Genomic DNA, 15,172 nt, shown 5'->3' with positions numbered 1-15,172 from the left:
CTTTTTTTAAGATGCTTCTTAAAACCCACCTCTTTGGCCTAGCCTCTGGCCAGTTGTCCTAATATCTCCTCATTTGGTTCAGTGTCGATTTTTTTGTACAGTTGCTCTCTTTAAAATGCTTTGGAATGTATTATTACGTTATAGGTCTATATAAATGCAAGTTGTTGTCTTCGCAGGAAGCATCATAATATACAGGATAGATCATAATATAACCTAGGGAGATCCTAGACATTGCTCCCTGTCCATTTACAGGCAGCTCTCCTGCGATTTGACCCTTGGTACCTTTCAAGTGTTCCAAACCTTGTGTTCACATTAACCTGGAACATATCTGGTAATGTAGATCTTATAAAGAAAGGAGGGAGTAGCATTTATAAAGTTTTTTTTTTTTGCAGGGCATCCCAAAGTGTTTCACAGCCAATTAATGAAGTTTCAAATGTTATCATCTAGTGTCATGTTGTCAAACTTATGCAATGCAGACAAGCCCTTGGATTAATGTTTCATGAAAAGAGGCATCTCCAACAATGGATCATTCCCTCAGTGCTGCACTGAATTAGCAACCTAAGTTATGTGGCAAAGTCCTAGAATGAGGCATGAACTGATGGACCTTCTGTCTTACATGCATGAATGCCATCACTGAGCCAATCAGATGGTCATGTAGTATGTAATATATTCTCCATCATGCCTCCACCAAAAAAGAATCTATAAACTGTACGGTTAATTGCATCAAGTGTTGAGTTGATGCTGTGGAGAAAATTAATATGGCTTGAGGAGATGCATCTGGCTTTGCAACATCAGTTCATTACAAGTATCAGTGAATAAGCAGAAATCTTCTCTTGTTTTGTGCTTTTCCTGGCGACAGGTGTGCATGGTGTCAGGGAAGTGGGAGGAATACAATTTCCGTCTTACTCCCATCCTTCCACCGTTGCAATCACTTTTAATTTGGTGTTCACACAGAAAACAGGTTAAAATTGAATCCAATAATTTGTGTGCTGGAGAATTGTTGAAAGAGTCAGAGCAATATCCTGGGATGATGTGGGAGGGAGAGAGGGATCTGTGGGCACAAGCCCAAAAAAATTAATTTCATATTTAAAATTATCAGGAGTAAAGAATGCAACAGTTGGTGAATGCAACAAGCTACTGAACTCCGAGAATAACGAATTGTCCCTGAGATTTGATAAGGTGTCACATGAATGCAAGTCTTGTATTGCTTTTAAAGTATGTCAGAGCTGCAGTAAGAGATAGTGGATTGATGGTGTATACATGATTAATATTCTCTTTGAATTACAATATCTTTCTCCTTTTGTGCAGGATGACTACATCAGAAGCTGGGATCAGAAGCCTTTTGATGAAGGTGAGTCCCTCTATTTAAGGGAGGATATACTTTACTTGCATTGGAGGCAGTACAGCGATTGTTCCTAAGATGAAAGGCTGAGTAAATTGGGCCTATATTCCCTGGAATTTAGAAGAATAAGAGGTGATCTCATTGAAACGCTTAAGATTCTTAAGGGGCTTGACAGGGTAGACACTGAGAGATGGTTTCCCTTGGCTGCGAATATAGAACACAGTCCAGGATAAGGATCCAGTAATTTAGGGCTGAGACTAGGAGAAATTTCTTTATGCAAAGACTTGTGAATCTTTGGAATCCTCTACCCAGAGGGTTGTGGAGGCTCCATCATTGACCATATTTAAGATTGGGATAGACAGCCTTTTTGTCTCGGGGAATCGAGGGATATGGGAAGTGGACGGGAAAGTGGAGTTGATCCAGAAGTCAGCCTTGATCATACTGAGTGGTAGAGCAGGCTTGAGAGGCTGTAAGATCTACTCCTGCTCTTATCTCTTGTGCCCTTATGCTCTGTGAATGTTGAGGAACCTTTTGGTGATTTTTGGGACCAAGGCCATGCCAGAATTTCATGAAACCTGGTTACTTAACAATTCTGTAGTTTTAGCACAGTGTCCTTCACTTCTAGTCCTGTACCTCAGTTGCAGGCTAGGCTGATGCTGTGTGTGCGTGTGTGTCTGCGTGCATATGTCTGTGTCTGTCTCTCTCTCTGCCTGTGTGTCTCTCTCTCTCTCTCTCTCTCTCTGCCTGTGTGTGTCTCTCTGTCTCTCTCTCTCTCTCTGTGTCTCACTCTCTCTCTGTGTCTCTCTATCTGTGTCTGTGTGTGTCTCTCTTTCTCTCTCTCTCTCTCTGCCTGTGTCTCTCGCTGCGTCTCTTGCTGCGTCTCTCTGTGTCTCTCGCTGCGTCTCTGTCATCTGTGAGTTCTCTCAATCGGCTAGGGGCATGAGTCAATGTTATGAAACCATGTCTTATTAATGACTATTAAGGTGGTAAGAGAGCAGCAAGTTGGATAATTACTCTGGAAAAGCAGAATGAGTTTGGTGTCAAATGCTCAGTGTAGGAAATGCAAGCTCCCTGTGCTTAGCTAAATCGGTCCTACAAATATCTAGGATCTGAGGGATCACCAGGGTAGGGTCTCTCCAATTACTTTGCCCCTATTGGAGCTTTTCTATCTGGTTTTGTTAGAATGTTAGATACTTTCAGGGCATCTCATGGATTCAAATGTATCACAGATCCAGCTTTAGCGACCAGCTGTTAGATTTGGCTCACCACTCTCATTTCAGGGAGGGCTGCTTGTGGATGTAGCATGAGATGGAGCTTTCTGAAATGCCACCCATCATCCTTCTATACCAAACATATAGTTGGGAGAACTGAGCCAGTGACAGAAGAACAAAATGTAGAAAAGGCCTATTAATGGCCACAGACAGCAATGGCCACAGACGGATAGTGGTACTGGTTGAGGGATAGGTATTGGTCCAGGACAGAATTCTGTCCTGTAACCCAGCACCAGACAAAGCAAGGTGATGAAATGCCTCCTGCGTGTGGCCAATCAGCTCTGAGTGGACAATGGAATTGTCAGAGAATGGCTCATCTAAGGAGTGACAGTATCAGATTGGTGGTTTTTCTTGGAGTCTCTCGCTAATCCTATTAACATGAGGGGTTCAGCCTGAGCAAAGAGGTGGGGCAGAGAATAAAGGGATAACAAGGAACGGTAGAATTCGCCGCACATCTCTGGCCTCCTCCACCCACCCCCAATCCCCCCCCCCCCACCCCCACCCCACATCGGTCTGCTGTTTCCTGCCATGACAGAGATTAACACAGCAACACGCAGCTGCCAGTGTTAAATGGATCAGTGCCTCAGCTGGTTGCTGGACAGCGTTGTGTAGCCTGGTGTTGGGACCTGCTTGTCCTTCTCAGCTATCGGAAATCAATTGTAAATGCACAAAATAAATCAGCTGAGCTTCACAGCCAGAGACGTGTGGGATGGTGCAGGGCTAAATGAGTGGAGGAGCCCTGCGAGAGAACTAAAGGTCGGTGTGAAGCACCTTAAACAGTCATTGATTATGCTGCAGAAGAGACAGACCCCACAGAGGGACTGGGGTGGGCTATAAAGTTGGGAGTTTTGGGGCCACAGACAGGCTCTCGACAGCATTAACGTTTCGGGTCCAATATGACTTCTTCTGAAGAAGCTTCATGTAGGACTCGAAACGTTAACTCTCTTTCTCTCTCCACAGATGCTGCCAGACCTGCTGAGTTTTTCCAGCATTTTCTGTTTTTATTACAGATCTGCAGCATCTGCTTTTATCTGGACAGGACTCTCGCTCTTAGTGAGACACAGCCATTTTATATTTGACCCGCAGCCAAACTCTGCTGAGCTGAAGCTTCAGAAACCCGGCTAGATTGGCATAATATAAGAACGCCTCCAAGATGCCTTTCGTGTTGGCTTTCGCTTATTGGTTAATACTGATGTCGCCCAACAGAAGGGTTTCATACAATCTGGTGCAAATCCATTTAGACTGAAGCTGACATGGTCTCCGCAGTTGCGATTGATTGGATGCCTCTGCCAAAGAGCTGACACAGGCACAACGGACCAAGTGGCCTCCCTCTGTGTTATATCATTCTATGCTGCCCCCCTCCAGCACTACTGTAGCCATTCTAGGGCCTGCCTTGAGTGGCATTTCCAGTTCGGCTGCTCTGTGTTATGGGACATGCCCTCCTATAAGCAGTGTTGAAACTGTCCTCATGGCCAGCAGACAGGGGGCTCTCTCATTCTAGGGCCAAGTGATTGGGCTGGGCATTTTACAACACTGATTACACTTCAAAGTCTGTAGATGGGATGATCTGGGAGATTAGATGTTGCGTAAATGTGACTCCCCGACACACTGCAAGCCTTTGGGAAGTCAAGTGATATGGTCACCTTTTGCCCTGTGTGTATTGCGTAGGTACCAGCAGTTAGCAGTTTGCTATACATTACCCAGATAGCAACTGATGTTGGTGAATTGTTAATTTTTACCCGAGGTGTAGTTTGTAGTTATGTGAATCATTACAGTGAGACCCATGGCCAAGAGCGGACATGAGTAATACGCTACCCTGGTGCTAGTATGCAGTGCGTATAAAGCAGTTGACACTGAGATGTGCATCAGTCCTACAGCCCTGCCATGAGTAGATAGGTGCGGTTTATTCCCTGTGTACTGAACACGTACAGCAGGTAACACTGAGATGTGAACTGTGAAGTCTCAGCCAGGAGGGAATGTTTAGCATTTAGCAGTCCTCCTGTCTACTTGGAAAATGGTGATTACTAATGGCCAGTTGAATCATAAAAATGGATAACTTGGCATGGAACAGAATACTTCATCAAAGCTATAGGGACTGTCATCCAGCAAATCAATTAGCAACGTCCTTATGGCAGCTAAAGGATAATATTTGTTGCTACTGGATGAGATTATGCTTGTATTGCAATGAACTTGTATTTTTTTTATATTGGATGCTTTGCTTATTTATAATTTCTCTTTTGTTTTCCCTCTCCTTTCTGGAATATTGTTGGCCCTTCCTGTTCCAGAGATGCCAGGCATTCTACACTGTATAGTCCAGAATGCCCAGTCTGTTAATAGCACTCTCACAATCTTCTAACGCAGAAATTACATAGTTACTTGGAAAAATTGTGAGACCACAAGGAAAGATTGGGGAAACAAGCCTACTAGATCGCTTTTCAAAAGAGCCGACACTGGCTTGATGGGCCAAGTGGCCTCCTTCTGTGCTGTGCTATTCCATGGTTCTGTGAAATTGCTTCAAACTAATCAGCATGAGTAGCACCAAGGGACTAAGGTTCAAACTCGTCACAGAAAATTTAGGTCTAGTGTCTCAAAATATTCTTCTTTGCGCAGAAAGTGATCGGCACTTGGAATGGATTCCTGATCGGGAAGCGGGCGGGAGAACATTTAAATCATCAACGTCATCAAATGAAAATAAAATGAGGTGCTGTGAAGTGGGGGAGAGTGGGGTCCTTCCAGATAGATGGATTACAATGGCCTAATTGGCCTTCCTCATCAAATTAATGTTGGTGACAATTTAAATTAGGTTTACTTATGATTAAAAACAATTATCCACCTTCACTAGCTGAGTCACTTAGTAAGAGGCAATTGAGCCGTTTAGTTGTCACACAGCAATTTGGGCACCCAGTTTGTGCACAGCAAGATCCCACAAAGAGCAACACGATGATGACCACGTGATTTGTTTCAGGTGTTGAATGAGGGATGAATGTTAGCCAGGATGCCGGGGAGAACACCCCTGTTCTTTTTCATAAGGGCAAAGGAAATAGAAGCAGGAGTAGACCATTTGGCCCATCGAGCCTGCTCCACCATTCAGTAAGATCATGGCTGGTCTAATTGTGGCTTTAACTCCACTTTCCTGCCTGTCCCCCCAAGCTTTAACCCTGTTGCCAATCATAAATCTGTCTAAGTCATTGAATATACGCAATTACCCAGCCTCCACTGCTCTCTGAGGGAGAGAATTCCAAACACTAATGACCCCCTGACAGAAGGAATTCCTCTTCATCTCCATCTTCATTGGGAGACCCCTTATCTTTATACTGTGCCCCCTAATTCCCCAAGAGAGGAAACATCCTCACAGCATCTACCCTGTCACAATCTGTTTCAGTAGGATTACCCCTCATTCTTCTAAACTGTAATGAGTATAGACTCAACCTTTCCTCGTAAAATATCCCCTTCATCCCAGGAATCAGTCTAGAGAACCTCCTCTGAACTACTTCCAATGCATGTATGTCCCTCCTTAAGTAAGGGAACCAAAACTATGCACAGTACTTTGTGTGGTCTCACCAATGCTCTGTACAGTTGTAGCAAGACTTCCCTACTTATACCCCATCCCCCTTGCTATAAAAACCAATTTTGAATAGTGACTTGGAGTCTTTCACCAGAGAGCAGGCTGTTTAACATCCATCCGTAGTATGGCTCCTCTGACATTGCAGCACTCCCTCGCCGCACTGGAGTGCTTGGATTATGTGCTCGACTTCCTGAAGTGGGGCTTGAATGCACATCTTCTGACTCAGAAGTGAGAGTGCTATCTCGTGATTGGTTACCACACCAAGGAAGACGATCTGATTTTCTGACCAATGAATGTTCCTGTGCACAGGGATATAAAAGGATTTGTATCCATGAAATACCATAAAACCTCTCAGCCGGGAAATATATTCCCAGTAACTTCTCTATTTAACTAGGCTTTAATGATTGTTTAATGAAGTCATTAAAGTTTAAGGACTCATATTTCTCACTGCCTTTTAGACAGCTCCTACATTCAGACATTTAGTGGCAGTAGTGGTTCAAGCTGTAACAATCCAACACAGCTCCTCTAAACACCATGAGCTAATTTACCATCCATACCACTGACTGCAGTGACCTTCCTTCCTCTGGTTGTTTAACAACAGCAATTTGCATTTGTATAGCATGTTTAACACAATAAACATGCCCCAAGCTGCTTCACAGAAACATTACCAGACAAGAAATAACTGACGCCACTCTAAAGCCACTCACCATCCTGACTTGGAAATATATCGCTGTTCCTTCACTGTCGCTGGGTCAAAATCCTGGAACTCCCTCCCTAACAGCACTGTGGGTGTACCTACACCACAGGGACTGCAGCAGTTCAAGAAGGCAGCTCACCACCATCTTCTCAAGGGCAACTAGGGATTGACAATAAATGCTGACCCAGCCAGTGACACTCACATCCCATGAATGAATGAGAAAAAAACTAGAACAGGCAGCAGAAAGCTTGGTCAAGGAGTAGGTTTTATGGGACATCTTAAAGAAGGAGAGAGAAGCAGAGAGTTTTAGGAAGGGAATTCTGGAGCTAAGGGCTGAGAAGGCTGAAGACATGGCCACCCATGGCAGGAAGATGGAAGTGGGGTGTGCAAGTGGCCAGAGTTAGACGAATGTAGAGTTCTTGAGGGTTGTTAGACTGGAGGATATTACAGAGATGGGGAGGAGCGAGGCCATGGGAGGATTTGAACACAAGGTTGAAATTTTTAAAATCGAGGCATTGTCCACACCAGGAGCCACTGTGTGTCAGTAAACACGGGGTAATGGGGAGTGGTGCGGTGGGGGAGGGTGGTGGGGTTTGATGAGTGAGCGCAGCTTGGTGTGAGTTAGGACACGGGGAGCAGAGTTTTGGAAGAGCTCAAATTTACAGAGGCTATCTGGATATTGGAGCATTCAAGTCCGGAGGCAATGAAGTCACAAACGAGGGTTTCACCAGCCGATGGACAGAGAGAGGTGAGGGCTGGCAGGGCATATTGGACAGACAGTGTTGGGACAGGGGAGGAGTTTTAATTCTGCCATTCCTGAGACTGTATTGCATGGAATCTGTTAAGTCCACCCATCGAACATTGTCAGACACACTGGAGGTTTCAATTGTATTTAAGAGGAGGCATTTTCAGGACATTGCCAAACTGAGAGGACAGGCATGGTACATCCTCCCAGGCATCTTTGCACAAGGCGGGTCTGAACGTAATGTGTCAGAGTCGTGTGTGACTGCGTAGGAATAAGGGCCTGATGCTACTTGGGCTCCCAATTCTGGTTGGACATATTCCTGGAGATGACATCACTTGACCTCCCCCCTCCAATTGCCCCCATGTTCCCACATTGGTCAGCTGACATGTCCAGATTCTCAAGCCACAGCCAATCAGGGAGTAAATAGACTCTCTATTAGCCAATTGGATGATTAAAACCAAAATGTTCAGATAATTTTTTTAAGAAACCATACTTTTTATTGCGCACATGGTATCTCTCCAGGGTGTTACTGGCAGCAGTGTCCTGGGGATTAATCTTTAATTACTGGAGACTCCAGGGCAATGATGGAAGGTTGGTAACCTTTGATTCTATTTTACGACATTCTCATTGATAAATGATTTCACTGCGGAAGAGAGGCTGACCTTAAAACCTTAGCCTGCCGCCATGCCTACGGTCCCTTTGCACTCGCGGTGTCATTGAGTGCCTGACACTCCAACGGAAGAATCGAGCTCCAAGTGAGGCCAAGGAAGAGCTTAGAACGTTCCAAAGAAAATCTGAAAAGAATGCAGGAACATTCGAAAAGCTGAAGCTGTTGCTTGTTTTTTTGGGCCATGCGTATGCTGTTGTATGGTTGTTGCATTATCTGATAGCAGTTCACTGGGAGCCCAGTAAAATCTCAGCATTAATACGGTGCAGCAGAATGTTGACTGTAGTCTTGGCTGCAATGCTTACACTCTCCCCTGCAGTGTCATGTTGAGCTTTCCAAATATGTGCTACAACAACAGCAACATTAATAGAACCATTCCAGAAGGAAGCAATTCAGGCTATTGAGCCTGTACTGGCCCTTTGAAAGAGCTACCCAATTAGCTCCACAGCCCACCACTCCCGGCTTGCTCTTTACCTCATAGCCCTGAATTGTTTTTTTTTCCCCCTTTCTGATTATTTATCCAATTCTCCTTTGAAAGTTGCTGTTGAATCTGCTTCCACTGCCCTTTCAGGCAGAACGTGCATTGTAATAAACAACATGCTGTGTTCTGAAAGAACTTTTCTACCCCCTGCCTTTTTTTTTTGCCAGCAACAAGTACTTGCGACATCCTCCTTAGCTCTGCTGACTGGATTGTGACTCAGACATCACAAGATCATTCTGAGACACAAAAGGATCAGGTTCCCACTCATTTGCAATCTTTAGGGAAAACCTCTGTGTTCTTAAACTTCTAGACCAGACTGTAGTCACTGCAGACATTAAACCTTGAACTTCAGATATTGTGAGTTCTCTCTGGAATGGGTGCCAGATGTTTACACTTAAGGCTCATTCCAGAACGTTCGTTCCTTCATCCAGGGCCCGTCTTTAAGTAGAGAATGCTGGTTTCTCTTTGTAAACCAAAACCAGAATCATCTGTAAGTGAGCCTTTGAAATGTGTGATTTCTCAGAGTGTGAGATTTCCAAAGCTTTTTAAAAAGAAAATACATTTCCCTCAATGAATAAACAGGACTGAATCTCATCCCCTAGGAAGAGCCAGAATTCTAGAAACCCCACCCTCGCCGCAGATCAGAAACCAGAATATTTAGCTGTCGGTTTTCTCATTGTTGACCCATGATGGGGACTGAGTTGTTGTCACCCCATCAGACCAATTTCAAAGCCCCAAGCTGGTTTGTCAACAGTTTCTGTCAATGAGACACAAGGGGATCATCCAAGCCAGGGAGTGGAGGGAGGAGCTGGGAGGGAGGGGAGAGTAGAGGGAAAGAGTGGAATGGGAGGGAGGGAAGAGGATCAGAGGGTGGAAGTGAGGATGGGGGAAACAGGAAAAATCACAAAAGCTAATCCTTGATATCAAAGAATTTGGTTTTGAGATTAGACGTAGGAACATAGGAGCAGAACTAGGCCATTCAGTTCCTCAAGCCTGCCCTGCCATTCAATTAGATCATGACTAATGTTCTACCTCAATGCCATTTTCCTGCACTATCTCCATATCCCTTAATATCTTGACTAACTAGAAATCTATCTATCTCTGCCTTGATGCTAAAGCATAGACTTTAGCCATGAAGGGAATGGTTGAGAGAAGATCATTTTACAGAGGTAAACAAGATTATATATGGAATAGAAAATTCTGATGGTGCTTTGTTTGAAATGAAGACTGCAGGACAAGGGCAATGGGTACAAACTGATAAAACCTAAATGATTGCATAGTTTTGAGGTCCTGGAGTAAAGTGAGTTTGAGTCGGAGAGTGAACTCATTTGAGTGTGGAGGATGGTGTGTTTGCATTTTAAGGGGATCCCTAACCAACAAGGTACTGACAGATAAAGAGGCATGGAAGGTCACAACTTAGAGATTGGCTGTGTCTTTATTCTCCCGTTTGTAAGTAACTTGTGCAATTTCCTCTGCAGCACTGGATCCCACCAAGGACCCCTGTCAAAAGGTGAAATGCAGTCGACACAAAGTGTGCGTCTCCCAGGGCCAGCTGAGGGCCATGTGCATTAGCCGCAAGAAACTACAGCACAGGTTAGACCCCGCGTGCAGCACACACCAACACATTCACTCGCTCACTGCAAGAAGCACTTGTACAGATGTGTTCTCATTATGTGCACTCCCTCAGACTCGGACACTGCTTTTTGAGCTGTGCAGAACTTGTGTAAAAATGACCCCTGATAATGAAACAGAATCCTTTTTAAAAGCAGACTGTATTGATTGTTCTTCATTATTAATGCGCTGTGTGTCTCCTCTGGGACTATAATTGTCCTTGAGTGTAGCAAATGTCTTGTTATGGTTGGAAATATGGGCAACATTGGAGATTTTCTTCCTTGTGTGCTGGGCTAAAGCAAAACTTATTTCTTTTGATTCACAGGATGGTGGGATGTGCTGGAACAGACTCCCAGAGGAGGTGTTTGATTCCGCCTCATTCGGGCTCTTAAAATGGAGTGAATAAGTTATGTGTTGATATAGGGGACTGAGGGTTATTGAGAAAATAATGTAGTATTTCTTTTTCGGTAAGACAGAGGAAGGGATTTAGATTTCTTACAATTGGAGAATTAATGCACTGGCCCCTGGGCAGCTTGTGAGTATCCTTCAAGGGTTGAACATTTCTTTAGTTTTCCCCTTGATGTGGAGGGGAACTGGCCTTTGGCAATCCTCCGCAGGCTCCAATAACAACTTGTATTTACACAGCATCTTTAATAAAATGTAAAGTAAAGGTGCTTCACAGGAGCATGGTAAAACAAAATATGACGCTGAGCCACATTTGGAGACATTAGGACAGATGACCAAAATCTGGGTTAACAAAGTGTCTTGAAGGAAGAAAGAGAGGTGGGGAGGGTTAGGGAAGGAATTCCTGAGCTTAGAGTCCAGGCAACTGAAGGCACGGCTGTCAATGGTGGAGCAGTAGAAATCTGGGATACTTGGTCAGAATTAGAGGAGCACAGATGTCTCGGAGGATTGTGGGGCTGGAGGAGATTACAGAGGTTGAGAGGGCTGAAGCCATGGAGGGATTTAAAAGCAAGAATCAGAATTTTTTAAAAATGAGGATGTTGCTTGACTGGGAGCCAATGTAGGTCAGTGAGCACAGGGCTGATAGAAGAGCAGGACCTGGCACGAGTCAAGACATGGCCAGCAGAGACTTGATCTCAGGTATACGGAGGGTAGAGTTGAGAGATCAGGCAAGAGTGCATTGGAACAGTTGAGTCCACAGGTAACGAAGGCATGGATGAGGGTTTCAGCAGCAGATGAGCTGAGACTGAGGCGAAGTTGGGCAAATGTTACAATAAATGATAACTGTGTGCTGAAGGATGATGCATGTCCTGCTAGACTCCACCGTCTTAATCTTTCTTGACAGCCTAGTCTCTCTTTTTTGGGTCCACTTAGCTCAGTGGTATTTGCTAGAAAATTAGTGAGGGCTGTATATGTGATATTGAAAAATTTTGATTTGCTGCCTGAGAGTGGAGGGGGGAGGGTGGGTAGAAGTGGGGGAAGAGTTGTCAGGGAGGAGAGTTGTGAGCGTAGGGTTGGGGGATTGCAAGAGTGGGGAGTGATGGTTTCTTTCAACAATCATTTTGCAGGCTCTTGGACGCAGTGGTACGGCCCTCGGAACTCATTCCCTTAGGCCGCGCCCTCTGAACCACGGCGAGGGGAAAAAAATCACACGCAGGCATGTCATGGGGTCTCGAGCCAACCTCAGAGTTGTCCCGTCAGAGAGTCTCTGCTTCCCAGTCGTTGCTTCGGAAGAAGAGGAGGAGCTCAAAATCTCAGTTGCTCATGGGTTCGCAACCCACAGCTTTGGGAACCTCAAGCTTAGGCAGTCAATTTATCATCATATTCCGGTACAAAAAACAGCCCTGGGAAATGTAGCGAGAAGGGCCGCAGGAAAGTCACGTGCGAGTTGCATGTGACCCAGGGACTGCAAAGTGAAGCCCAATACTTTCACTATTGGCTACCACACCACGAATCAGAACGTTGGCTCAAAATTGTATTAAACTAGTTCAGACCCTCGGTTAGACTCCCCTTGGAGTATCGTGCACACTTCTGGTCCCTATGGGCAGAATTTTCCCGTTGGCGTGTGGGGATGGGCCCCACATGCAGACGTGTAAAATAACGCGTGGTGACTCCTGGTGTGCGTCCCGATGTCACAGCTCGTCATTCAGACTTTCAGCCGACTTGGCTGCCCGCCTGCCAAACTGTCAAGGGCCTATTAGGGCCATTTAAATATTAATTAAAGTTATTAACCGAGCCCAGGCGGCCTTCGCATTTTTCATGGAGCCTCATCCACAGGTGGGATGAGATTCCATGAAGGGTTTGTAAATTAAATAAGTTTTTTCATTGATGTTCCTTGACACGTCCCAGCCCACGTGACACTGTCACATGAGGGGACATGTCTTAAAATAATTTCTTTTCTTTATTTAAACTTCTAAACCTTAAACTAATCTCCTTGAGGCGCAGAGGTGCCCCAGGAAGATTTCTGCACTATTTTGCGCGCGAGCGTGAAAGAGCGCAGGCCTCGACTCAGGGAATCCCCTCCACGCCCGCACAGGGAGCGCTGAGCGCTTCCAGGCGCACCTCATGCTGGGTGGGCCTTAATTGACCCGCCCACATAAAATGGCGGCGTGGACCCGATCAGGGTTGCCGATCAGGTTTGCGCCTGCTCCCATCTGTCCCCACATAATTCCCCCCCAACGAGGGGGAAATTCTCCCCATGTTATAAAAAGGATGTAGAAGCTCCTGAGAAGGTGAACAAAAGAGATTTGAAAAAATGATACCAGAGCTGAGAGGCTAGGGCTCTTTTTTTATCCTCTCAAAGAGAAGACTGAGAAGTGACCTGATCGAGGTTCTTGAAATTTATAAAGCGGTTTGGTAGAGTAGGCGTAGAAAAGTTGTTTCCATTTGTGGGAGGGTTCGAAACTAGGCCCAGTAGATATCATCACTGATAAATCCAAATAGGAATCAAGCGACACCTGTGTGTGAGGCTCGTGAAACTCGGGCTGGGTTTTCCAGCCCTGCCCATCGCGGGACCGCAAATTCCCACCCAAAGCCAACAGACCTTTGGCTGGTCTGTCACATTTTCCATCCCACCTGTGACAATTCCTGCTGCGGAAAATCCCAGCCCTGGAGTGTGGAACTCATCACCGCTTGGCATAGTGGAGGTGACTAGCAAAGGTTCATTAAAGAGGGTAGAAGGAATGGAAGAATATGTTGATCTCGGGGAGAAGGAATGGGAAAAGGCTCGTGTGGAGCATGAACACTAGCATAGATTGGTGGGGCCGAATGGCCTGTTTCTGTGCTGCACTTTCTATGTGGTGATTAAGTCTGAAGTGACTGCAGCTGTGTAAGTTTGAACGGCTGTAACTTCGGCAGAGAATTCGGCACATATTCAGCACTGTGGCCCTGTAAATTGCCACTATCTCTGGCAAAGACATCGGATAAAACCTCTTCAGCTTATGCCTGACACGTGATGGAGCAGTATTGGAAATTTAAGTGAACTGGGTTGCCCTATCCAGGTAGCCTGAATTTCTACAAAAGAGCTGTACAGATCTAAAGTCATCGCTGATTGATCAATAATTGCTCTAGATAGGAACATAGAATTGGTAGAAAAGAGCAGGCCAAGATCCACCCACTTCTCCTTCTACCACACTGATAAGTCGCTTGATTCAATGATAATGGAGCTGTTGACTAATCACCATAATCAGTCATTATCAATGAGTCCACAACAGACCCAGGCAGGAGCTACAGAAAACCCCTAATGGTGGAAAGCTTTGAAAACCTTAATTGACTTATCCCATTCAAAATTGCCACATTTACCTCATTTCGTGGCTCACATTGCATTGTGGAACACTATATATTAGTCATTTTCTGAAATCTTATCTAATTTGTATTTAAGTTGATCAATGCCATCAGATTTCCCCCATCTCCCTAGATAACCTGTTCCATAAGTTGGTCATTCACTGATGTGGTACTGGGCTGTAATAGGCCATGTTAAAGATTGCTACATCCTAGGGTTGCTAACCCTCCAGGACTGGCCTGGAGTCTCCAGGAATTGAAGGTCAATCTCCAGGACACTGCTGTGTGCGACCCTGGAAAAACATCATCGGGACGTTAAAAAAGAGTTTTAAAAAATTTTTCCTTGAATATTCCTCTTTACCAGATATAGAAGCATTGAAAATTGTGGGAGGGGTTGGGTGGGGGGGTCGGGGGAGGCTGTTTGGCTGACAGTCAATCATCATCCAATCAGGTAATGAGTCTTTTTGCTTTCCAATTGGTGGTGGAAGGCCGTGCGTCACAAGGATGGGTGTGCTGGCCGACTAATGACTGGAGTGTGGGGGCCAGTCATGTGATGAATCCTCCAGGAATACATTTAATTGCAATTGGCAACCCTACTACATTCCTACTCCTGCTTCCCACTTCATGCATTGTCCTCCGGGAGCTTTGCAAGCCTTTTGCCACAGGGATAACCTCCAGGCCGCCTATGCTGGGTGCTCCTGTCGGGGGCTAGCATTGAGAGGTTGCACGGTCTGAGGGGGTGGGAAGAATGTACGTTTTGCCAGCATGTATTCTCAGTGAGCACAGCTCTCTATCCTGGAAGATGATGCAGAAAATCTCCCTGCGTATTTTGAAATTCTGTATCCTCCAATATAAACAAGGATTCAGTCTTGGAATCTACGTACAGAAAGGGGCCATCTGACCCTTCATCCCTTTGCTAGATTCTTCACAATCTGATCCTTTTGCCTGTACTTGCTCCTGAATTCATTTTTAAATGATGCTCTAACCTCTGCCCCCTTTGCCATTTCTAACAACCCTGAGTGAATTTTTAAAAAAAATCTATTCTTAAT

The 15,172-nt window shown here is 45.2% G+C and overlaps 1 protein-coding gene across 2 annotated transcripts in view; it reads left to right on the top strand.

Moving 5' to 3' along the window:
• Positions 1-15,172, top strand: part of spock2 (SPARC (osteonectin), cwcv and kazal like domains proteoglycan 2) — a 67,988-nt gene that overhangs the window by 30,282 nt on the left and 22,534 nt on the right. For both annotated transcript variants that reach the window (XM_041176134.1, XM_041176133.1), the window contains 2 exons: positions 1,309-1,351; positions 10,247-10,361. In XM_041176134.1, coding sequence (XP_041032068.1) covers positions 1,309-1,351; positions 10,247-10,361 — 158 coding nt within the window. The remainder of the gene's footprint in view (positions 1-1,308; positions 1,352-10,246; positions 10,362-15,172) is intronic.

This window comes from Carcharodon carcharias, chromosome 28 (genome assembly GCF_017639515.1).
Source record: "Carcharodon carcharias isolate sCarCar2 chromosome 28, sCarCar2.pri, whole genome shotgun sequence".
Classification (NCBI taxonomy): domain Eukaryota; kingdom Metazoa; phylum Chordata; class Chondrichthyes; order Lamniformes; family Lamnidae; genus Carcharodon; species Carcharodon carcharias.
Note: the sequence above shows the minus strand (reverse complement) of the source record. Positions and strands in the feature narration are given on the sequence as shown.